The sequence below is a fragment of the Physella acuta genome, unplaced genomic scaffold (assembly GCF_028476545.2).
Source record: "Physella acuta isolate Inbredline_101_S28 unplaced genomic scaffold, ASM2847654v3 ptg000759l, whole genome shotgun sequence".
Taxonomy (NCBI): Eukaryota; Metazoa; Mollusca; class Gastropoda; family Physidae; genus Physella; species Physella acuta.
Window position 1 is genome coordinate 90,351 of NW_026732277.1, and position 27,555 is coordinate 117,905.

At 30.8% G+C, this 27,555-nt stretch overlaps 1 protein-coding gene across 1 annotated transcript in view; it reads left to right on the plus strand.

Moving 5' to 3' along the window:
* Positions 1 to 13,084, plus strand: part of LOC131950385 (uncharacterized) — a 39,195-nt gene extending 26,111 nt beyond the window's left edge. Inside the window, exons 7-15 of the mRNA XM_059312492.1 lie at positions 890 to 1,053; positions 2,164 to 2,305; positions 2,711 to 2,968; positions 5,557 to 5,674; positions 8,215 to 8,357; positions 9,285 to 9,416; positions 9,736 to 9,856; positions 10,961 to 11,103; positions 11,233 to 13,084. Of these exons, the coding sequence (XP_059168475.1) occupies positions 890 to 1,053; positions 2,164 to 2,305; positions 2,711 to 2,968; positions 5,557 to 5,674; positions 8,215 to 8,357; positions 9,285 to 9,416; positions 9,736 to 9,856; positions 10,961 to 11,103; positions 11,233 to 11,306 (1,295 nt within the window). The 3' untranslated portion in view covers positions 11,307 to 13,084. The remainder of the gene's footprint in view (positions 1 to 889; positions 1,054 to 2,163; positions 2,306 to 2,710; positions 2,969 to 5,556; positions 5,675 to 8,214; positions 8,358 to 9,284; positions 9,417 to 9,735; positions 9,857 to 10,960; positions 11,104 to 11,232) is intronic.
* The last annotated feature ends 14,471 nt before the right edge of the window (positions 13,085 to 27,555 follow it).

Sequence of the window (27,555 nt, forward strand, 5' to 3'; positions counted from 1 at the left end):
ATATATGTATACATGTATACATGTATACATGTATATATGTATACATGTATATATGTATACATGTATATATGTATACATGTATATATGTACATATGTATATATGTATATATGTATACATGTATATATGTATATATGTATATATGTATACATGTATACATGTATACATGTATACATGTATATATGTATATATGTATACATGTATACATGTATATATGTATATATGTATACATGTATACATGTATATATGTATATATGTATATATGTATATATGTATATATGTATATATGTATATATGTATATATGTATATATGTATATATGTATATATGTATATATGTATATATGTATATATGTATATATGTATATATGTATATATGTATATATGTATATATGTATATATGTATATATGTATATATGTATATATGTATATATGTATATATGTATATATGTATATATGTATATATGTATATATGTATATATGTATACATGTATACATGTATACATGTATACATGTATACATGTATACATGTATACATGTATATATGTATATATGTATACATGTATACATGTATACATGTATACATGTATACATGTATATATGTATATATGTATACATGTATACATGTATATATGTATACATGTATATATGTATATATGTATACATGTATACATGTATATATGTATATATGTATATATGTATATATGTATACATGTATATATGTATATATGTATATATGTATATATGTATATATATATATATATATATATATATATATATATATATATATATATATATATATATATATATATATATATGTATATATATATATATAACCTATGTTAATATGCAATTATGTATAAATATCATCACACTTGACTCATTATTTATAGCCGTGACAGTTGCAGCGGTTACCTTGGTTGCATCCGACTCGGTAACTGGTGATCTAGCTGGAGAAACAACCTACAACGTTGGAGCAGACGGTCCCACACTCACATGCACGACCACGCCAATACCTGAATATTTAGACATCTCTAAAATTCAATATGAGTTTTTGGTTTGTAATTAATATCTGTATTTATTTATGATAAATGAATGTAAATAATATATAATGGAAAAATGCTTAAGTTATCTAAATAAGTCTTAGTTGTTTTGTAACCTTCTTTTCAAGGTAGTTACGATTGTTATTAAGCCAACCATTTTATTTTAAAGTCAATGAATTACACGCTATTTTAACAACCATAATTTTTGTCCTACACCACCCGTTAAGTAAACTTACCGTATAGCTTTTTCGTCCAATAATATTATAAATATCCTGTCTTAATACAAACTTAAATCTGTTTTCATTTTTCATGTTAAAAAAATAGATAAATAGATAACAAAGCAGCAGAGGTAACTTGTGGCACATGTCGTCTTTTTATTTTTTATACATAACGTTTTTTGTACTGTTAAGCACACTAATTCGCATGCTTTACCAACTTAAAATTATGCAAGTTTAGAAATGTTACATTTTTTAATAATGCAGCTTTTGCTTGTGAAATTATAAACACTTACACAACCAATAATCAGACTTCTCAAACCATTATTATAGGTGGCTAGTATTTAGCTCCTATTCTTTGAATCACTATTTCTTTTGAAATTTCAATATCATCGTTCTTGAAATTATTGTAACAGTCATGTAATATAGAACTTAACAATGTAATAGTATTTAAAACAAGGATATTATTTGACAGGAAAATTGGTAAGTCTTGGTTTAGATACAGTATCTATAAAAAGTAGCTTACATTAATTTGATATCCTTAAGCATAGGCGTAGCGAGGGAGGGGGGGGGGGGGGGCAGGGGGTGCGGACCGCACCTGGTGACACCATTTAGGGGGGGGGGGGGTGACACCAAGGCAAAAAATAGCAAAATATATAAAGAAAAACTTGAGGGGGGTGCAAATTTAAAATTTGAAAGTTTGTCCCCGGGAAGGGTCGCTATGCCTCTGGGGGGGGGGGGGGGGTGGCACCATTAAGTGCCGCACCGGGTAACACCCGATCTCGCTACGCCACTGTCCTTAAGTGAATATCTACTCCTGTGTTTGTTGGATATATTGCATGCTTTACTTTAATTAAACAAAACCTTATGGTTCTTAAAGTACATTTATGTGATAAATATTGATTACAGGTCGGAGCAACATCCTTAATCAAAAGTTCATCCAATACATACAAAGTTGATACCAGCAAAGAAATTACAGCAACATATAAATGCATTGTTACTTATAACAATGTACCCACTGAAAAAGTACTTGCGTTCACAATTAATGTCAGTAAGTTTATTTTGAATATGTTCAATTTGTATCCATGTTATTATCATTTGGAATCAGCGAAGAAAAAGAGTAGCACAAGGTTAAAAAGAAAGGGGAGGAATACATATCTTAATCATAATTAAGCGGCCAATATCGTCTCGATTTTTTTTTTTGGCTTTGAGTGAGCGAGCCAAAGTTTAAGTTTGAAGTTAATTTCTTATACTGATCTTTGTCATTTTTTAACAAGCAATCTTCTCATGTTGATCTATTGTTAAAACTATCTGTCGTCAACATTTTTCTAGATCATATTTCAAAAAGCCTAAGAAAATTTTATTTTCATAATTCAGGGTAATCTTTATGAGAATTAAAAACCAGTATTATTAGGAAGTTATTTAACCATTGTCTTGATCTTATTCCTTTTTCTAGAAAACAGCTTTATCTCAGACCCTACTGTCATCAAAGCTCCCAATGGTGATATAACTCTAGCATCTACACTAGTTTTATCATGCGGAGAGTCTTCATACACTGCAGATTCTTACCAATGGTCTTTCAAAGACAACCCAATAGAGGGTCAAAAAGATAAGACAATCCAACTCTATCAATTCGCCGCGACTGACATTGGAGTGTACAAGTGTAGGGCAGTAAAGAGTCGGTACACAACGGCGTATGCATCTTTTCATGCAAGTAAGTTTTTGTATTACATTATTTATTCTTTCATGAATGTAATAAAATTGAAATGTGGCTCAAATTTGGAGTTGCAAGAAACTTATTTTTCAACTAAAATTGAACATTTTATAAAAAAATTTGAGTAAAAAAAGAAGACTAATAATTACATCTGATCATAATAGTCTTAAAATAGTGAGGCCATTAACATACACAGATGAAAATTTATGTTTAAAATCTTTAATCAAGCTGAAAAAGTCACCATGTGTGCTATTTTTATTTTATCAATTTTTATGACTTTCATTGTTTTATTTTCCCTAGCTACTCCAGTTGACTAAATGATAGGCATAGGAGTTTTTTTTTTAATATTTGAATTGATAAACTTAATCTAAAATTATTTTCAACTGCTTATCATCTATACAAAAAATGAAAATTAGCACAATTGATAGTTCCCAAATGGCTTTAATCCCGGTGCCAGATTTTTAAAAAAAATGTATCAAAAAAAAAACGTTCTAAGTTAACATGCTTACATTGTATCGCTGTGGGACAAATTTCTAGGGCTAATATATTATCAAGCTGGTTTCAAAGTATTTATATATCCATTTTTACAAATTTACTTTTACTTTCTCGTATAGGCCTAAAATGTAAAGAAAAATTATTTTAATCTTGCAAAAATCGAAAAAAAGATATTTTGAAATAAATTCGACGTTTTACACCTGTCTGAGTCGGAAAAAAACATAGTTTTGCAGTTTTGTCTTAATTTCTTTGTGTCTGTATGTGTGTCAGTGTGTGTCTCAGGGGCTGAACTACAGTGCAACAAGACCACGCAATGCGGGGGGGGGGGGCACGCCAGTTAGGGGCCCACAGCCGACCATAATAATTTTTTTATAGTTAAAAAAAAAATAATTTTCTTGCATTTTTTACTTGATGGTTGTTTTGTAAAAAGATCACCGTAGCTGCGGTTGGATTATCTTTATTCTATAGACACCACCCCACGCTCTTGTATATTCTTTTTCCCTTTGTTTTTAAACCACTGTGAAAGCCGAGTCTTTCTCCTACAATCAAACTTATCAAAGATAAGCAAACGTTCAAACCACTTCGATGACTTATTTACCTTTTTAAATAGTCAAATAGAGGTGCTCATAGTCATAAGCTTCTTTTAATGGATTCGTACTAAATAAATTAAAAAGCAATTACGTCTCTTAATTATTAATTTTTTGATAAAATATTTACTAAAGAATGACATTGTACAAAAAGCAAATGTATTTCAAATTAGTAATATAAATACAAAAAAAAAACATAAAAATAAACATAACACGAGACATAATTACTTATACAAAGCTTTCATGATTTATAAATTCTTTTGACCGTCTAGAGTTTAACATCTTATAGCAGAGATAAAATAAAACTGATTTTCACAAAACACACTATTGCACTTACACACATGAAATGATGTTGTAATTTGTATTAATTGAAAAAAAAACCTATTGTTTTTTCAAAACCTGAACAGGCCAGCAATGAGTATCCTATTTTCGTATTTTGTGTTTATATATATATATATATATATATATATATATATATATATATATATATATATATATATATATATATATATATATATATATATATATATTGCGGGGCCTAGACATATTTTTGCGGGGTGGCCGTTTTTCTCTAGTTCCGCCACTGGTCTGTCTGCCTGCCTGTAACACGACAACTTGAGTACCGTTTCAGTTTTATTGAGGACATTTCATGTGTAACTTTAATACCAAATGTGTAGTTCTGTATTACATTCTGAGTGATTTTCGGCAATTTATTATATCTTTTCTGAAAAGCCAATAAATTGAGTACCGTTAACGTTATATGGATGCAATTTTACATATAAGTGTAAATTGTATGGGCATTTTTTTTTTTTTTTTCAAATTTGGTACGAGTTTCAGAAACCAGACATGTTTTTTTAAAAATATATTTTTGTGTGAAAACTTTAACTTGAGTACTATTTCAATTAGGTAAATAAAATTTCTTTTATAAGTATAAGATCTTTCACTTGAATTACTTTCAATTTTGAAGTGAACTCCGATAACCGGAAGTTGTATTTTACTCTAAATCGGGTTTCAATAATACCGATTCCATTTAGTATCAATTACCGTTTTAGCTAGGTAGACGAAGTTTTAATTATTGGTATAAGATCTTATTCTCTGGTGATCGATTTTCAGTGATCAGAAATATTATTCAACGATTGTTCCGATTTTTGAAAAAAATATTTTCTACCGGACCAATTTCTTCAAAATATTTTACGTAGATCTAGACTCGATGACAATGCATTGTGACATACAATGTGGCTGAATTAGATGTTTAAAATTAACTATTTAGAAATTAATCAGTGTCCTTTATTAAGATCGTATTTTCCAATGTAACAACACACTTTGTTTATGTTCATTCGGTGAGCAATGTTATACGCAATTCTATTAGATTTTAGAGGAGATCACTCACGCTTTATTTTTATTTTTTTGCTGCTCGAAGTTTTTTTTTTTTTAAACCTAGTTATTAATTAAGTTAGGTATATTTAATATTATACTATTATCTGAATGTTATTTTATCTCCACCAGTTATGAAACCCACTCTCACGGGTGTTGCTTCTGGAAAGATCTATGGTGCAGGCGGTGACTACGTTCTTAAATGTAATACTGTGCAAAGCATATCAGGGTGGACATACTCGTGGAAAAAGTAAGATTGCACGCAATATCTATTGCATCAACTCTTCTGCAACAATATTTCTGTGCCACCCCCTACGCCATTTAATGATGAATAATTGCCTTAAATACCTCCCATACAGTGACATAAATATATCTAACATAAAACCAGAGGCGTCGCGAGGCGGGGGCGGGGCGTGCGGACAGCAGCGGGTGACACCATTTCAAAGAGGTGACACCAAGAAAAAAACATTGTATAATAGAAAAATGCATTTTGCCAGTTTAATTAATAATTAGTTAGAGTTTAAAAAGTCTTATTAAGTGCAAATCAAAGCTTACAATATGGGGGTGACATCTGGACGTAAAGCTTCCAATCATAGAGAAAACAATCTTACTTAAATGTATATATATATATATATATATATATATATATATATATATATATATATATATATATATATATATATATAAACTGATACTTTTTTGTTGGGGGTGGGTGGGTGACACCATTAGGTGCCGCACCGGGTAACACCCGACCTAGCAACGCTACTGCATAAAACCATTATTTGATACATAAAAAAACACTAGCTTTGTTTGTAATAAATAAGCTAATATGGGAAAAACATATTCATTCAAAGAGTGCCACTTTCATTTCACTAGCCGTCAAGCCCTAGCTTAACACAGGCGTTTGAGAAAAAATAATCTGTAAAGGGTCGTGACTTGCGTGCTTATTAAGGTTGATTGTAGTTTCATGTACAGTTAAAGAAGAACAATATTAGTGGAAGTTCGACCACATTTTAATTACGGCAATACTGAATTTTATAATTTCACCAGAATAAGTGTTGTGTATATTACTTGCACATTTCTCGTTACACGCCGCATTTTGTTTTCTAAAAATGTCGATTATATTTTTTTATAATTAATTCTTGTATTTTAATAGTAGATAAAATAAGAAAGCCGTAAAAATATGTATGAATCGCTCATACCTGACATACATAAATATGTGTGTGTATGATTATTGTAAGTCTCCTGAATAATTTAAGGATAAATTATTTATTTAAATATACATGTTTTCGTTATAAAAAATTATTTCAAATATTTTCGTAATATAAACACTTTTTAACAGTTAGGATGAAGGTCAAGAAACATGTGTTGTCATGTTTATTTTTTTTATAGTCAAAACACCGGGGAACTCAAAATTTAACCAAAATATGCAGTTACGTCCCTTTAAATTGTTAAACAGAACTGTCAATTTTCAACTCATTATTTTTACATTTCTTAGAATCTGTTATTTTTCAGGTGCCTACATCACTAGAGCTATATCCTAACCATATTTCAAGTTGATCTTAATAAACACATTAACCGATCTAAAAGCGAAAATTAAAAACAAAAAATTAAAATTAGGGTATGAAATTGGTAGTGTAAACATACTTAAGCCGGGTGTCAATACACTGTAATTATCAGATCAACACCTAAATGAAATTGTAGTAATTTAATGAAATTAAGATGCTTATAAACTATTTATAAACTATTTTTTTTATGTTACAAGGTTATAGCTTATGGCTTGAGAATAAATTATCGTTAAAAAATATAAATGGTTTTTGTTTCTAGCCATCAATGTCTTAGTAAACTCAATGTCATTAATATTGTCTGCATGAGAAGTCGATGTTTTGTTAAATACGTGTGTCTTTTTTTTATCGATTTAAATCTTTAAACATTATAAAAAGCTAGAGATAAATAAAGAAAAATTAAATGGAAGGTTTCGGCTAAGGCAGCAAACAAGGTAGGAGTAGAAATTGATATTTTTATAATTTAAGCAAAAGACTATTTTGCATTGTGCAAGTTTACCCCATCAATTTAACATTTGAGAAACTTAATTATGTAAAAATCATATTAATGAATATAATTAAAACTGCATTGCCATACTTGCTAAACTATTGAAAAACTCGCTACCATTATGTTATGTAACAGTAACACTTACCCAGTTCTAGGTTCAAAATTGTTAATCTAACCAAAAAGCATTCATTTGATGTAACGCGAAACTCAGAACAATAAAATATAATCATAATTAATTTGCGCCCCATTTGTCCAGGGCACACAAATGTAAAAGACTTTTTCCGCTTATGTTGTCAAGAGCATAGAAACAAGTTTGAGTTGCGACGTTTATAATAGAATAAAATCCAACTGCAATGATTGTAATTCGTTTTAAAAACGCACAATCAAAAGTTGTGACGTCACTATCTTTGACCCCCCTTCATTTATCAATTATAAGTTATTAATTTCGATCAAGGGAAGTAATTTGTATAAATGTTTCAGAAAAAATATAATTATATAGTTGTTATCTATAACCTTTAAATTCAAATTTTAGTATAACAATATGACACAATTGTGATCAATTGTGATATCAAGACTTAACGCAACCGTTGAATTTAGACGATACTGTTAGTAATGTTTTTGTTATTTATAAAGTACAAAACCATTGTCTAATTACCCATTCTCAATTGAACGGAGTTACTGTGTAGAACAAAGCATATCAAATTTCAACCATCATCATGATTTTTTTTCTTATTTCAGAGGTGATAATGACCTTAAAATAACAACAGACGCCTACTCAATTATAAATGCAACTGCAGCCATACATAACGGCTCCTACACCTGCACTTCAACATACAACGGAGCGTCCAGCACGAGCGAACCACTAACTGTAGCAGTAGAAGGTTAGTTGTGTTAACTATATATAGTATTTATATATATATATATATATATATATATATATATATATATATATATATATATATATATATATATATATATATATATATATATATATATATATATATATATATATATATATATATATATATATATATATATATATATATATATATATATATATATATATATATATATATATATATATATATATATATATATATATATATATATATACATAAAGAGAAAGAGAGTAAGAGAGAGTTACATAGCTATTGCATGATAACAGTACAAGTAATGGGAAAAAAAAGGTTTCCGAAAGCTTTCATCAAACTTTCAAATAGACAATACAGTAATATGTTGTTGATAATCACTAACAGTTTTTAAAAACATTTTTCATTATCTGCAAATATGTATGTAAATTGTAATTTATTTGATTTGAATTTTGTCTTAATTTTTCAACTGTAAAAACAGCTGAGGTTATTTAAAAGTTATAACCATATGCCTGTTTTTATTTAGATATATTTCGTTTTACAATAGCATATATCTTAAGCTTCCATCGGTATTCGTCTTGAATGGGCAATGTAGATAATAGTAGATTTATTTAAACAAATGATGTCAAGCTCCCATGCTGAGTGTGTAGTGTGTGCGTGGTTTGTGCATTTATGTGCATGGTACCCAGATTATTTAGTTGACACCATTGATACATTTTCGTAAAATCTATTGAAACATCAGTTAGACATGTTGAGAAATTAGTGTGATCCTTTAATGCAATATTTGTAGCTTGATACTTCAGTCAGAATCTCACCATGGGAAGTAGCACTGGTATTTTTATAACAGGCTGGTTAGACTATATTTTGGACTGGTTCCATGACAAGTTTGATATCAACATTCATATTTTTATATATATGCAATTATTTAATTTTTTTAAGCGGCTGGAAAACGCTGTTCAATACCCGGGGATTGCGATACAACCAAAGGATACGCAGGAACATGTCCAACAGCTACACCACAAGTCTGCACCTGTGCCAATTATTTTGTTCCCAGGGGCGATGTCTGTGCTCGTAAGTGTTTCAATGTTGTACATATTTCGTTCGTGTGATGAATTTTTCAGCTAATCAAGATCATACAATTTAATCGAAAACAATAATAGGAACTTAATTTTGAAATAAAAGAGCAAAAGTTTTTAATGATAATTAATTGTAAATATATATATACATACATACATACATACATACATACATATATATATATATATATATATATATATATATATATATATATATATATATATATATATATATATATATATATTTAACAATATATTTTAATATGTTTATATGAAAAACCTTATTTGAAGCTTTTTCCTTTTGTATTATACAGTAATCAAACCCACTATCAGCCGTGACCCTGCTGGAACTGCATTTTATGCTGGCACCAACTATGTTCTCACTTGTAATTCTGGCTCTGATAACACAACTGGTTGGACATACGCATGGAAAAAGTAAGATTTCAGTCATCAAACTAGTGAGATAGGGCCGGTGGGAGAAATAATACTTTAGTATCTAATGACGTAAAAAATAAGGAGGTTGTACATATTGTACTTATTGTATTTAGAGAGTAAGAGGTAATACTTGATGGTAATTTTTGAAATTGGTTTTATACTGCACGCTAATATGAGGATGTTATTACTATGCATGCCTGTTTATATATATATATATATATATATATATATATATATATATATATATATATATATATATATATATATATATATACATTATATATATATATATATATATATATATATATATATATATATATATATATGAATTTGTTTTAGTTAGTTTGATTAGGTTTTGGCAATTTTTATTTTTTAATGGACAATATGTTCTTAGCGAAAAACTTGATACTGTCTGTCGTTAAGATAACGGTCTGTGGGAAAGAGGTACATCAGTTACTTTTACAGCTGCTAACAATTGGCATCAATTGCGTTCACTGTGAATATATGGCTCCATAGTCTAATAGACCTTTGCATGATTGCGTAATGGAAATTCAAGAACAAAGCCTTGGCCCAAAGTTGAAAACAGGCAAAAGTTTCAAATGAACAATGCTGATTGACCCAAGGGACCAGACGTTACCTGTACAGTTAGTAGTCAGTTTTGACGTAGGAGCAGTCTAAAGAAAACCAGAGTTTATAATCTAAGAGACTCAACTCTTGATTAGTTTTTGGATTTTTTTCTCCTAAATAAGTTGCTGTCCTCAGCTAAAGAGCACCATCTGCCTGAAAATTCGAACTCGAAACATTCCGGTTAGAAACACTTTATACATATGGCAAAAGTAAAACATAATTTGACATAATTACCTTGACGTTATTTAGACATTTATAAAATTATTTGAGCGTAGCCTACGTTGCCTAGTTTGTCCTAACCCACTTTCTCAACAACAAAAGATGTACACACTTGCAAGCCGTTTTCACCTCTGAACATAATTATATATTTATGTTATTTATACAATTGAAAGACTAAACAGCATGGTTATTTGTATATATTTATTTATAAACTGTAAAATATACCTAATATTTCTTGAAATCATTACTTCTATGTAGAGACAACGGTGATGTTCAAATCACAACAGCTAAGTACACAATAACTGGAGCTAATGCAACCACACATAATGGCAGCTACACCTGCACCACCACATTCAGTACATTTTCAAGCACAAGTGATGCTCTAATTGTATCAGTCGTAGGTAAGTAATGTGATTTTAAGTGATCATGTTATTATGACTCTTGTTATCTTCTCTCTGCGTATATATATATATATATATATATATATATGGTCTGTGTTAGATTGATCTTTTCAAATACTTTTGTTTCAGCATCAGCAACTGCACCTTTCATCAATTGCGCCTTGATGGTCATCATGGCTGCCCTGGGCTCACTTTTTATTTAGAACAGATAAGTAATCACAACAGCTGACAGAGTGAAGTTAATAAAAAAATTATTTGAAATTTCAAAAATGTATTCTGAATTAGAAGTTTTAGGAATGTAATCACTCATCAATAACTAATATGAGTAATGCTATTTTGTAAAGGTAGGAATAAATTAAATAAAAAGAAACCATTAACAGAAAATAATACTCTCTAAAAGTTTATTTTTGTGCTTTTTGAAAAAAAACTTTAACATAAAGGTAATAATGTTTTCTGTTTTCCTTTTTTAATCAAATGATTTGAGTCTTTTTATTATAAATTTAATTCTAAACAACAGATTATTTGTTGCAAATTCAAATGTAATCCCGTATTACATTTATATAAGAAATTATTACAATTGCAACACTTTTTTACAATTTAGAACTATGTATATATTTGGTATGATTTTCTGAAACTGTGAATCACTACATAATGTGTGCTATCGTGCAGACAAACTAGAGTTAATACAAAAATTATTTGAAATTTCAAAAACTTATTCTGAATTAGAATTTTTAGGAATCTAATCACTCATCAATAAAGTATATTAGTAATGCAATTTCTTAAGGTAGAAATAAATTAAATAAAAAGAAAACATTAACAGAAAATAATACTTTCTAAATGTTTATTTTAAGTGCTTTTTAGAAAGAAATCTTTAACTTAAAGGTAATAATGTTTTCTGTTTTCTTTTTTACTTTCTCGTATATACGAAGTATAGAGAAAGTATTGTAATCGTGCAAAAAAAAATCGAGATTTTTACAAATCTCGACGTTTTACACCTCACTGATACGGAAAAACATAATTTTGCAATCTTGTCCGTATATCTGTGTGTGTGTGTGTGTCTGTGTATCTGTGTGTCTGTGTGTCTGTCCGTGTGTAAACACGATAACTTGAGTACCGTTATAGCTAGGTGGATGAAATTTCATATATAAGTATTATATCAAAATCGTAGATCCGTATCAACTTTTGAGCGATTTCCGATAACCGGAAGTGGTACTTTTTCTACTTTGAATTTTTCAAAAGCCTATAACTTGAGTACTATTTCAGATAGATAAATGAAATTTCACATGTAAGTAAAAGATCTAATTCTCTACCTTCTGTTAAATTTTGAGTAATTTCCGTTGACTGAAAGTAGTACTTTACGCTACTTCCGATTTCTCACAAAACTAATGTAAATTTCAAAAGTACTAAAATATTGCGCACTGTTATGCGCTTTTTTATTTGGCGTTCACTTGGTGTGCAATTAATTTGTCTACGAGATTTTATTCTATTTTTAAAACTTTAAGTATTTAAAATGGATTAAAAATCATGTCTATAGCCCGAGTTCCCATCCCCTGTTATTTTATAAAAGAATATTCGAGAAATTTTAGGGGAGATCACTCCCGGTTTATTAATCATATTATTTCAGTCTTTTTATTATAAATTTAATTCTAAACATCAGATTATGTGTTGCGAATTCAAATGTAAGCCTGTATTACATTTATATGAGAAATAATTACAATTGCAACACTTTTTTTACAAATTAAAACTATGTATACATTTGGTATGATTTTCTGGAACTGTGAATTTATACATAATGTGTGCTATCATGCAGAAAAAATAGAGTAAATCCAGCTACTTAAATGTACGTTTTAGCTCGTTTGCTCAGCATGATGTCTAACTACGCCCTGTGAAGTCTTTTTAAACTGCTGATTATTATACCCTGCTTTATAGAGTAGCACGGCTTTGTTCATATTACATTCCATACTTGTCATATATATATGTATATATACATATATATACATATATATACATATATATATACATATATATATATATATATATATATATATATATATATATATATATATATATAGGCAAGTATTAACTGTACAATTAATCTTATGTGAAATTTGCGAAATTACACTTTTATGTTGTTATAAGGCAACTTAGGTTTGTGGTGAAGATGAAAGTACCTATGACGATACATTATTGTATCTGACCTGCTCAAAGTATTTATTAAATATATGTTTACCTGTTTATTTTTCAATAAATAGATGTGGTTTTTACTAATTGTATGCACTATATTGAAATTTAACACATATATGCAAAGGTATTGGCTTACTTTAACAGTGTTGTCGTTTGATTGGTGTTGAATTGTGTATATTTTTTTAAAATTCAAGTTTAGAAATCACAATTTTGAAGAATAAAAACATGTTTCAAAATTTAGTTTACTTCTTATTTATTCACTCTACAAAATTTTTTAATACAAAAAAATGCCTGAATTAAAAATATTTACGAAGAGAGCAGATTTTTGTTTGTACTACACTATTATTTAGAGCGTATAATTTTTTTTTTTTTTTTTTACATTTTATACTTAGCCCCTACTGCACAATAAAATATAAGTATATGCAATGTAGCCTTCTAAGATAGTAAGCACAATCTAGTAATGTGTTTACAGAAATAAATTATAAAATTATGTTTCACTTTTGCCATATGTATACATTTGTAAAATGTGACCTTTTAATTAGAATTAGTAAAACCGAAAAGCATTGTACAAATACGTAAAATTAAACTAACCAAATATTTTTACACCACAATTGTAAAACGACTATTTTAATTTCGCCAAAGTTTTTATAATTATGATAAATTACAATTTAGCGCCCCTCTATTTGAAACATACTTAGGTTATAAGTATATAGAGATTACGTGTATTGCTTTTCTCTGTGATATTTTAATAAAAAGTACTGTTAACTCTTAATGTTTTCATTGTATTGACATTATTTCACTAATTGGTGTGGACTTTGTAAGGAAGATATACCTGGCTACGACCAGTGCTATATATAGCCGATGACGATTAGTGTTACAATGACTATGTTGAAAGTTTACAATATAAAATCTAAACTGTGTGTCTTTAAGACAAGTTCATCTGAAAGCATTTTAAATCTATATTTGGGGGAGGAGGCAGACTTAAATTTTTAGGGAAGGAGATGGGGGCGGACACCGGTTAATATAATATACAATTTAAACATACGCCTAAATTATATATTGTTGTATATTGTTGAATAATTCGTACGGGCGGGTGATGGACGAAATAATGCCCTCCAGCACCGGAAGAGATGACTTAAAGATTGCAATCACTTACATTTTTTAGATTTTAACTATGGGTGGATTAATAATACAGTTGTAAGAGAGTCGATATTTTATTTTTTGAAAATTGATTGTATGTTGCTCGCGTACCAGTTGCACGTTGCTGTTTTAAGTAAAGAAATATAAAGACACTCCTTAAGATAACATGTAATTAATACCAGTGGTGTAATTTTAGAAGATAGAAATTGTTTATATATCTACACCTATTGAAATCGGTGTCGTAATAGCAGATACATATTGCATTAGATAGCACGAAATTATATGTAGGACTTTGTGCGCTTAGTAACAGTTTTAATTCACCAAATTGAATGATTGCCAAGATGTCTAATGCTGATTAATTAAGTTAAGGAATAATCACTGGTCGAATATTAACTGCCAAAGCCTGACGTGCTGCGAAAAGCGCGGATTGGCAGAGCAGTTCGCGCGTTGGCCTAATTATTTTGCTGGACCATTTGGCCAATGACCGAATAATTTAAAATCGACAGTTTAATTATTCGCTAATGCGGTAACCTATATGCTAAGTCTCAGTAAAAAAAAATTTTCTAAGGAAGTAAACATTTATAATGTCTGTGTCTTGCGCCCGAAAAAAGATATCATTGCCATTAAAATGTTAGTCTTTTTTTTAAAAAAAAACCATGCGCAGTCTTCCAAGAACCCCCACCCCTCTTACCCCTCTCACCCCAGCGAACTTTTTTTGATACCGCCAGCAGGACAGATGCATATAAGCCAACACAAGTCTACATCAAAGCAATCCGACCCTAAAGAAGGTTAGCGGACCATGCCCGCGTAGCCTGTAGCCTACACAATAAAGTACCGTTGCAAAATTTGATCAGAGTTAAACCTTCCTGCAGAATAATTTATTTTAAGTGCTATTAAATCAACTCTTTTGCATTGTATATGTAGCCCATCTATGTACTGTTCCGTGTACGAAAAACTAAAAAAAATGGTATTAAACTTTATTTAACACTTTAGAACCTGAATGTTTTACAATTTGTGTGTGTGTGTGAGCGTGCATGCGTGTGTGCGTGCGTGCGTGTGTATGTGTGTGTGTATGTGTGTGTGTAAGCTAAACATTAAACATTTAGGCCTACAACTCAACTAGAGCGTCTAGGAGAAAAGAAACGAAGGCCGAAGCTATCATGTACAACAAGGACAGTGAAGGGAGAAGCAAGGCCTTGCTGGGCTTAAGTGGGCTCAAATAGAGATAGCCGCCCATAACAGAGTAGTGTTGAGATACTTAACTGCAGTAATTTGCTCCTCGGGAGCTTCAAAGGAATAAGTCAAATAAGTCAGTCAGTTGCGTCTTGTTCAACAGCCCGTAACATTTTACATTTTAGCACGCCTCGATAGTTAAATTAACGCTTAGGTTGTTTTTTGTTTTAGTCAAAATTGATTTTTATATGTCGTAGAGGGCCCACTCTATTTTAAGATCTATTATGTAACGTGTAAATTTAGTACGAAGTGATTAATTTATTTTTGTAATGAATTTTTAAGGTAAAAACACAAATGCTTAATCAAATTATAATACCTAGTTAGCAATCAATAAGTGTTTGGGCTTGCTGAACAAATAGGTAAAATATAAAAAAAAAATAAGTTTTTCCATACAGAATGTTATTTTTATCTTTTTTTTTAAATCCCGTATAGCGCCTCTCAATTTTTAGCTGATGAAGAGGCCGCTCTACCAGTCCTCTATCAAAGGCGTAGCAGCGGAGGGTGGGTGGTTTGTCATCTAGGGCGCCGATCCTATGGGATTGCCAAAATGGGCAAAAACTCATCAAAAAGCTCATTGCGAGCTGAATTATTCAATTATGGGCGTACACAATAGTTTATATTTAATATTTTTTATTTTTATATTTAATAAAAATTGTATTATTTTCTTCTTTTTAGTGCATTTATAAAAGCTTGTAATTATAAACGTTTTTATGTATTTATTATCTTTATACAACAAGCCCTCCTGCCTAGCCGCTACCAACTAACCCCCGTTACAATCGGACATCCAGCTTTTATACCCGCATTCGACCCTGGGATAACAATACATAAACACACCGGGGTTAACTACACGTGTAAACTCAACTCACACACGCACTATCCCCTAAGTTCTAGAATATTCTAACCTATTTCTATATAACCTACAACAGACCCGTAACACTAACTGGTCAATATTTTAAAATGTACACGAAAATAAAATATTACACACTGTAAAACGGTTACATTTGCTTGTCCGCGAGAGTGAGTATATTTTCTATACAGAGTTTCTGTAATGAAATTTATATAATTTATATAGAAAATATAAACATTTAACAGTGTCCCCCCCCCCCGAATAAAGTCTACCGCCCCCCCCCCCCCCCCCGAAAATTTCAAGTGCCCCCCCCCCCGGAGAAAAAAGTCTGGAAGAAACACTGATTCTATAACACGAAGAGTTGTCTGTTCTGTAACATGTCCACATCTAAACCGTGTTAAATGTTACATTTACTACAACAGACACAATATTTTCAGTTAACCTTGATACTTTATTACACTAGACAGCCTATACGATACGTCTTGTCTCTGGGTCTGTCTGCATTAAACAATCTCACAGGTACAAATCAGCTACACCGTAAACACTCAAAGGGACGTAACCATGTAATACAGAATACAAAGGACGTAATAAATAAAAAACAACACATAACGTAATATTAAATAAATAACATTTTTTTTATCTAGGGAAAGGTAACTTTAAAATGTTCCCCTTTTTTCAGGCAGTGTAACCAGTTTTACAAACTGCAGAATAGCTACTCAAATTTTCAATTACGGAGCAATACAAATGTTGAAGGTGAAAGATAGAAAATGCATTCTTCTTAAGAATGTGTTTGTATATTTTTTCTTTATTTGCGGTCGATTCCTCACAATCAACATGAATGTGGAATCGGATATTTCAATCAGTTGAATATCAGTAATAGTATTTTTAATATAGTTATAACATACTTCTATAAACGTCGTGTTATGTTATGTGATCTTTATTTAAGATAACCCAACTTAGATAATAAGAGAAATCTAATTAATCCAATGTATAGTTCCTTTTAGTAATAATCAGAGGAGTAGCAATCTATTCCGGCGCCCGGGTCGGACTATCATTTTTGCGCCCCCTCCCTCCCAGTTCTATATATAGTACTCCTGTCTATGAAAAAAGTACCCCCCCCCTCCCATCAGTTGGAAAGATTTCTGGCGCTTCTTACCAGTTACTACCCCTTAACATTTCTATTTCGGCGCACACAATAGATATAAAAAACAGTTGAATCATTGTTAAGCCTTGTAGTCGTTTATTTTCGTACGTTTCACTGTGTATATTTCAATGCTTCAGCTTAAAATAGCCTTTAAATTAATTTTTTTACCCCTTTTGATGCCCCCCCTAGGCTCGGCGCCAGGGGCGGTCGCCCCACCTGCCCTCCCCTAGCTACGCCATTGGTAATAGTCACTAAACTGTGTACAAGTTTTTTGTGCTAGGTGCACCCGCTTAAAAATATATAACAAACAATCAATAGAATCCCGCTATAACATTCTAAAAACACCTGCGCAAAACTTATGCGCCTGGTTATTGCGCATGACTTAATTTGTAACATTATGAAGTGGCTATACTTATATAATCTTAGAGTAGTCAAACGAGATTTGAATCGTTCAAATTCCCATTTAATAGCCGTTTATCGAAGCAATCTGGGAAGACAAAAAGCTTGTGTCAATACTGAACACTCAGAATGAAGCCACAATCAGCTGTTGTGTTTTCGGTATTATTTTGCGTCGTAGGTAAGTACATATTGTTAATTACATTAGCGAGATTATTTATTTCATTATATAAATATTTTATATGTTTATCATACATTTGATTCTATTTTACGATATATTCTAACTATGTAAACACTATTTCTTTACTAAAACCCTATTTTATCAATACGCCTTTAAAATTTTAATGCAATCTTATTAAAAAATCATTAATGCGTTGGATACTAAACAACTATGTGGAAAAACTCACTTTTCTTATTATTGTACCTGTTAAAAAAGTTGTTTTAATTAATGCCAGCGTACCCGTCACACATTCATGTGATCTAGTTCTCGAAAGCATTGTGTAAGGCAGGGGTTCCCAACCCTGTGCCCGCGGGCGCCATGGCGCCCGCTGAACGATTAGTATGTGCCCGCCTCTCACTATTCGACAGAGACAGAATTTTTTTCATAAACTTTATTTTATAATATGATTTATTTTTATTCATTTGTTACAGTTTTAATTTTTTTTTGACTGCCTCGGTTTATTAAATATGTTCGATACTTGTCCCAAATTGTCTAGCCAGACTGCACTATTTACGTTTTGTAAATACATTTCTCTGTGGGTATGCAATTTGAAAAAAAATGCCAAATAATTTTATTATTTTGAAACATTTTTGTTTATTATTTATTAATACATTATGACTATAAGAAAATAAGAAAATAAATTATGGGAAAATGACAAGTTATGGATGGAGTTTGTCGATTTAAAATAGGTGGTGCCCGCCACCCTACCGATATTTTAGAATGTGCTCTAGATTAAAAAATGGTTGGGAACCCCTGGTGTAAGGTTTTCACCAACGCGTTACTTATCGTGTTTTTTTAGACGTGTACACTTGTTCAGTAATCTTAAGAAGACTAGTTGAAGCAACATATGAAGAGGATTTGATCACTATGTTAAAAAGACAAACGTACCTGACCCCGAAAATTGATTCCTTGAAAAACCGTGACCTATTTATCCACCATACCGGGTACGAACTTAAATAACTTCAACCAGGCCCCATTAAAACACTCATACCTCTCCGCCGGTGAACCGCGAGCTATCGATCCATACACGCTAGATGGATTTAAATAACTCTCTGGCAGTACCTTTTTACTCGCCGCGCTATAAAGACGGGATCTTGACAAATAAAGCTGGTGTTACCAAAGCTATAAACAAATAGGCCTATACTAATTAACACCTCACCATTAAATTTTCCTCCGAAATGTCTAGCAGTTCTGTTAACCTCCTGAATATGACAATATCCCTTATGATACCAAAGTTGGAACGACCGTATTCTACAAACCAATCGACTCACATTAATATCTTTTGTACTATTCTTCACATCCCTCGGTCTGCAAACATTCCATTTCATATAGTTACGCCGTATATGTCAGGATGACGACGACTTTTGGGACAAGGCACAGGACTTATCACAGTATTTCCTATATTCAAATCAGCCCTAGCCCTAGCCCTAGCCCTAGCCCTAGCCCTAGCCCTAGCCCTAGCCCTAGCCCTAGCCCTAGCCCTAGCCCTAGCCCTAGCCCTAGCCCTACGGTACCATGTTTTCTTAAATGCAACACATGTGATTATGCCCTTACGCTGGGATCACTACAGCTGTCTACGGGAACCCTCAAATAATTATGTTATAACATACATTTACTTAAAACATATTAACATAGATTAGAGTTAAATTAAGTTCTATTTTCGTTCTCTCTGCAGCTTTCAAGTCCTATGTGAACGGCGCCCAGTGTTTAACAACTGCTGATTGCACTGACACAACCTACACATCTACAATATGTACTTCAGACAAAGTCTGTGCCTGCAAGTCTAATGCCGTCCCTATTCGAACAGGCTGTGGAAGTGAGTTGAACAGTTTCTTTAAAAAATTAACATTTCAATAAAAAAAAAGTCGTTTATCGATGCACTAAAAAAAAATTAAAAACATTATCAAACCCATGTCTCGTTAATATAATATAAAATTTACAAACGTGTACATGCCATGCTTTAACATTTATTTTAACTTTACCTATAAATAAATAAATGGCTCAATAAATTATAGAAGATTGGATTAAAGCGCTTTGGGTATTTAGCTGTAAGACCAAGGCAGCCCTTTGAGAATAGCCAGATGTCAATTTATCAAACTATTACCTGATAGGTCCAAGGGAGAGACACTACCTAATTAATTTGACACAAGCTGTGTTAAATTAGCTACGGAAATGAAAGAGGAGTTGGTAATTCAATTGCTAACAGGGCTTTACTCCTGTTTTATTAAAGAGTTTTCTCTCCTAGATGGGTTGAGTAATTTTATTTAACACCACAGTAACTTAAATGTTTAGCAGTTTCTAGCAAGCTTTTCTATGATAGAGTGCAATAGAACTTAGAAATAGTGCACTCCCTTGGTTAGTTATAAATGTGTCAACTATATTGCGATGCGTTATCGATCATATAATGCGATGATTTGCAAAATCATTGACATATGATACAATGTCCACATTTTAAGATTGTCCTTAAAAATGTGTTAGTACTTTAATTTCGTCGAGTACCAATGTAAAGTTGTAATTTAAGTAATATGGTATCACAATATTTAGGGTAAAAGTTGCAATTTAAAAAATAGTAGCCAAATGTATTTTATAATTAATTATTTACTAGAGTATGGATTAGTACTAATTTATCTTTCTCCTCTAACTCCATAGATCCTACTACCAGCTCTATAACTCCTATTTAACTTTGCCTTTAATATCGCACATTTTTATAAGTGAATCCGTTAAGTTGATTTCTTCAAGTTAGATCCAAGACATTCCGGGCTGCATTTCCTTAACTGTAAACTGATAATTTCCAAAAGTGTATTGGCCATCCTACGTTTTAATTTTCTTGTTGATTCTAATCAAAGTGTGAGATTTTGTTTGTTCAATGTCTCTCCAATCAATCATCTTTTGTACTTTTCTTTCATTCATTTAAATTTGTTTCAAACATTTGGCTGTCTCCTTTCTGATGAGCTCAATGTTTGCATATTGCTTAAAATATTATCTGAAGTATGAATGATAAAAATCATAAAAGTAATATATATAAAGGCCTAATGATTTAGCTCTTTGTTTATTGTATAAATATTAAAATCAATTTAAATATAGTAATAAAATTAACTTGAATCATTCTAAAATTCGAGAATTAAGCAGCCACCTAAACTTTTATAAATGTAGGCCATAGGTCCACTGCTATTTGTTATGTTCAAACGTGTCTACTGTATTTATTTACTGTATCTAAAAGTTAAACTAGCGACACCCGTAGTCACACAGGAGACAGGTAAAACAACAGAATTTATTGAAGGATCTACTGGTGTCTTGACGTGTTCAGCTGGTGCTGGTGTAGCCTTCTATGCTTGGTATCTCGACAATGTCCGTCTAAATGCAAATTCCCCGAGTATCAATATCACGAAGGCTGGAGCTTACAAGTAATTCTTTACCGTACTGTTTTATTTATTTTAAATAAGTCCTTATGAAATGTCGTAACAACAACCACGAATTAAAATTAACTTAACATTATTAAGCTAAAACCATTAAATGGTCCATTATATTATCAACGTCATAGCATGTTTGCATCAAGAATATGGCAATAATCAAGCATTGCATGCATATTTTTATAGTGACAAAAATCCTAAAAAATCTCAAAAGGTTGTTAAATGTTTTTCATGCCTACATTCTCTAATGCCCAACAAGGTGTCAAGCTCTCTCAAGTACGACTAGCTTAAACTCTGACCAAAGTGCTGCCCTTACAATCACTGCCATTGAAGCAAACTCTCAATGTATGTATTTATAAGTAGAAGATATTTATTTTTTACGTGATGAATTAAATAAAGTTGGATAAAAATGTTTATAATGTTTTTACCATTTTCCCATCTCTGCTAAAGCCACGACAAAGTTTAGCAGATATTAAAAACACAAAGCTGATTAGTTTCCAACTTAAATTCCCAGTAATGCACAGTATATTTTAGAAAAAAGAAATTAGTCGTGATGTTAATATTATTTTGTGTCGCAAGCGAAAGACATCAGTTCAACAACTATTAATAAGTTGGGAAAGAGTACACTCAAATTGAATACTCGTACAAAACGTAAAACTTGTTACATCTCTTGTAAGTGCTACAATAAGGGTGTATTTGCAACAAAACCCCCCTTTTTTTGGAAAAAACATTGAAGGCGAAAAGGTCTTTGAATAAGTTTCTTTTTAAAAATATGATTTAAAATAACATCGTGAAGGTTCTTGAGAAACGTTTTATCGAGTAGGGCCTACAACTTCAAGTTACGGAACTAAATGAAAACTTAACACAGAGTCTCAGGTGTAGGATTTTATCCACCTAACTGAAACGGAATTGAAGATTTTAGTTTTTTTGAAAACGGATGATCAAAAATTATTGAAAAAAATAATACAAATTTAGGTATAATTTCTTTATTTTTATATATGAAATGTTCTCAACCGGTCACTATATATCCACCAAAAGGTGATATAGAACTTAGTAAATTAACTATTTTATAGCTGAAATAAAACTCAAATTATCGATTATCGGAAATCGCTTAAAAGGGATATAAACTTTAATTAATCTAATGCCAATGAATACAAGTTTGTCCGCCTTCCTAAAATAGCTATCGAGTGTACAGACACAATCGCACCAGATTTATATTAGCACGATTACAATATTCACTCTATACTCGTTATACGAACAGGTAAAACAGCAAATACAATTAAAACGGAACAATAGCAATATGAATACAACATATATATATATATATATATATATATATATATACCTATTGCTTTATGTTTCTCATTATTAAATTTCTAGCAATGAATATCCCGACAGTAACAGTTAGCCCTGAAGGACGAACAGTAACTCTCACCTGCTCCGGCGCTCCCCTGGGTTATGCTGGAACAACTTCTTTTCTGGTAAAGTAAAATAGATTTTCTTCCTATAGGGCAACAATAGCATTCATTGAATACATGACGATTAATTATTTTCTAATAATATTTTTTTTTTGCGTGTGCCTTACGCAGGTAGAAACAATAACAGATCCTGTAGCAGAAACTACGACTTCAATGTCTGCTCAACTCAATATGAATAGCAGTTATTACACGAAAAAAGTATCTTGCAAGCTAGCTACCTTTATGACCGTCACGTTCGCTGAATCAGCTAAGGTCGATTTACCTTCAGAAGATACAGGTAAGTGTATTCTTTTTTATAAAATTGATATTTACAAAACAAACATTAAACTTTATTACAATGGCAGTTTTATTATATTTTTTATGTTACCGTTTCAATAACTAATATGAGTAATGCTATTTTGTAAAGGTAGGAATAAATTAAATAAAAAGAAACCATTAACAGAAAATAATACTCTCTAAAAGTTTATTTTTGTGCTTTTTGAAAAAAAACTTTAACATAAAGGTAATAATGTTTTCTGTTTTCCTTTTTTAATCAAATGATTTGAGTCTTTTTATTATAAATTTAATTCTAAACATCAGATTATTTGTTGCAAATTCAAATGTAATCCCGTATTACATTTATATAAGAAATTATTACAATTGCAACACTTTTTTACAATTTTGAACTATGTATATATTTGGTATGATTTTCTGAAACTGTGAATCACTACATAATGTGTGCTATCGTGCAGACAAACTAGAGTTAATACAAAAATTATTTGAAATTTCAAAAACTTATTCTGAATTAGAATTTTTAGGAATCTAATCACTCATCAATAAAGTATATTAGTAATGCAATTTCTTAAGGTAGAAATAAATTAAATAAAAAGAAAACATTAACAGAAAATAATACTTTCTAAATGTTTATTTTAAGTGCTTTTTAGAAAGAAATCTTTAACTTAAAGGTAATAATGTTTTCTGTTTTCTTTTTTACTTTCTCGTATATACGAAGTATAGAGAAAGTATTGTAATCGTGCAAAAAAAAATCGAGATTTTTACAAATCTCGACGTTTTACACCTCACTGATACGGAAAAACATAATTTTGCAATCTTGTCCGTATATCTGTGTGTGTGTGTGTGTCTGTGTGTCTGTGTGTCTGTCCGTGTGTAAACACGATAACTTGAGTACCGTTATAGCTAGGTGGATGAAATTTCATATATAAGTATTATATCAAAATCGTAGATCCGTATCAACTTTTGAGCGATTTCCGATAACCGGAAGTGGTACTTTTTCTACTTTGAATTTTTCAAAAGCCTATAACTTGAGTACTATTTCAGATAGATAAATGAAATTTCACATGTAAGTAAAAGATCTAATTCTCTACCTTCTGTTAAATTTTGAGTAATTTCCGTTGACTGAAAGTAGTACTTTACGCTACTTCCGATTTCTCACAAAACTAATGTAAATTTCAAAAGTACAAAAATATTGCGCACTATTATGCGCTTTTTTATTTGGCGTTCACTTGGTGTGCAATTAATTTGTCTACGAGATTTTATTCTATTTTTAAAACTTTAAGTATTTAAAATGGATTAAAAATCATGTCTATAGCCCGAGTTCCCATCCCCTGTTATTTTATAAAAGAATATTCGAGAAAGTTTAGGGGAGATCACTCCCGGTTTATTAATCATATTATTTCAGTCTTTTTATTATAAATTTAATTCTAAACATCAGATTATGTGTTGCGAATTCAAATGTAAGCCTGTATTACATTTATATGAGAAATAATTACAATTGCAACACTTTTTTTACAAATTAAAACTATGTATACATTTGGTATGATTTTCTGGAACTGTGAATTTATACATAATGTGTGCTATCATGCAGAAAAAATAGAGTAAATCCAGCTACTTAAATGTACGTTTTAGCTCGTTTGCTCAGCATGATATCTAACTACGCCCTGTGAAGTCTTTTTAAACTGCTGATTATTATACCCTGCTTTATAGAGTAGCACGGCTTTGTTCATATTACATTCCATACTTGTCATATATATATGTATATATACATATATATACATATATATACATATATATATACATATATATATATATATATATATATATATATATATATATATATATATATATATATATATATATATATATATATATATATATAGGCAAGTATTAACTGTACAATTAATCTTATGTGAAATTTGCGAAATTACACTTTTATGTTGTTATAAGGCAACTTAGGTTTGTGGTGAAGATGAAAGTACCTATGACGATACATTATTGTATCTGACCTGCTCAAAGTATTTATTAAATATATGTTTACCTGTTTATTTTTCAATAAATAGATGTGGTTTTTACTAATTGTATGCACTATATTGAAATTTAACACATATATGCAAAGGTATTGGCTTACTTTAACAGTGTTGTCGTTTGATTGGTGTTGAATTGTGTATATTTTTTTAAAATTCAAGTTTAGAAATCACAATTTTGAAGAATAAAAACATGTTTCAAAATTTAGTTTACTTCTTATTTATTCACTCTACAAAATTTTTTAATACAAAAAAATGCCTGAATTAAAAATATTTTTGTTTGTACTACACTATTATTTAGAGCGTATAATTTTTTTTTTTTTTTTTTACATTTTATACTTAGCCCCTACTGCACAATAAAATATAAGTATATGCAATGTAGCCTTCTAAGATAGTAAGCACAATCTAGTAATGTGTTTACAGAAATAAATTATAAAATTATGTTTCACTTTTGCCATATGTATACATTTGTAAAATGTGACCTTTTAATTAGAATTAGTAAAACCGAAAAGCATTGTACAAATACGTAAAATTAAACTAACCAAATATTTTTACACCACAATTGTAAAACTCGACTATTTTAATTTCGTCAAAGTTTTTATAATTATGATAAATTACAATTTAGCGCCCCTCTATTTGAAACATACTTAGGTTATAAGTATATAGAGATTACGTGTATTGCTTTTCTCTGTGATATTTTAATAAAAAGTACTGTTAACTCTTAATGTTTTCATTGTATTGACATTATTTCACTAATTGGTGTGGACTTTGTAAGGAAGATATACCTGGCTACGACCAGTGCTATATATAGCCGATGACGATTAGTGTTACAATGACTATGTTGAAAGTTTACAATATAAAATCTAAACTGTGTGTCTTTAAGACAAGTTCATCTGAAAGCATTTTAAATCTATATTTGGGGGAGGAGGCAGACTTAAATTTTTAGGGAAGGAGATGGGGGCGGACACCGGTTAATATAATATACAATTTAAACATACGCCTAAATTATATATTGTTGTATATTGTTGAATAATTCGTACGGGCGGGTGATGGACGAAATAATGCCCTCCAGCCCCGGAAGAGATGACTTAAAGATTGCAATCACTTACATTTTTTAGATTTTAACTATGGGTGGATTAATAATACAGTTGTAAGAGAGTCGATATTTTATTTTTTGAAAATTGATTGTATGTTGCTCGCGTACCAGTTGCACGTTGCTGTTTTAAGTAAAGAAATATAAAGACACTCCTTAAGATAACATGTAATTAATACCAGTGGTGTAATTTTAGAAGATAGAAATTGTTTATATATCTACACATATTGAAATCGGTGTCGTAATAGCAGATACATATTGCATTAGATAGCACGAAATTATATGTAGGACTTTGTGCGCTTAGTAACAGTTTTAATTCACCAAATTGAATGATTTAATCTACACTCTATGATTACTGATTACTTGCAGTAGATTGCCAAGATGTCTAATGCTGATTAATTAAGTTAAGGAATAATCACTGGTCGAATATTAACTGCCAAAGCCTGACGTGCGGCGAAAAGCGCGGATTGGCAGAGCAGTTCGCGCGTTGGCCTAATTATTTTGCTGGACCATTTGGCCAATGACCGAATAATTTAAAATCGACAGTTTAATTATTCGCTAATGCGGTAACCTATATGCTAAGTCTCAGTAAAAAAAAATATTTTCTAAGGAAGTAAACATTTATAATGTCTGTGTCTTGCGCCCGAAAAAAGATATCATTGCCATTAAAATGTTAGTCTTTTTTTTAAAAAAAAACCATGCGCAGTCTTCCAAGAACCCCCACCCCTCTTCCCCCCTCTCACCCCAGCGAACTTTTTTTGATACCGCCAGCAGGACAGATGCATATAAGCCAACACAAGTCTACATCAAAGCAATCCGACCCTAAAGAAGGTTAGCGGACCATGCCCGCGTAGCCTGTAGCCTACACAATAAAGTACCGTTGCAAAATTTGATCAGAGTTAAACCTTCCTGCAGAATAATTTATTTTAAGTGCTATTAAATCAACTCTTTTGCATTGTATATGTAGCCCATCTATGTACTGTTCCGTGTACGAAAAACTAAAAAAA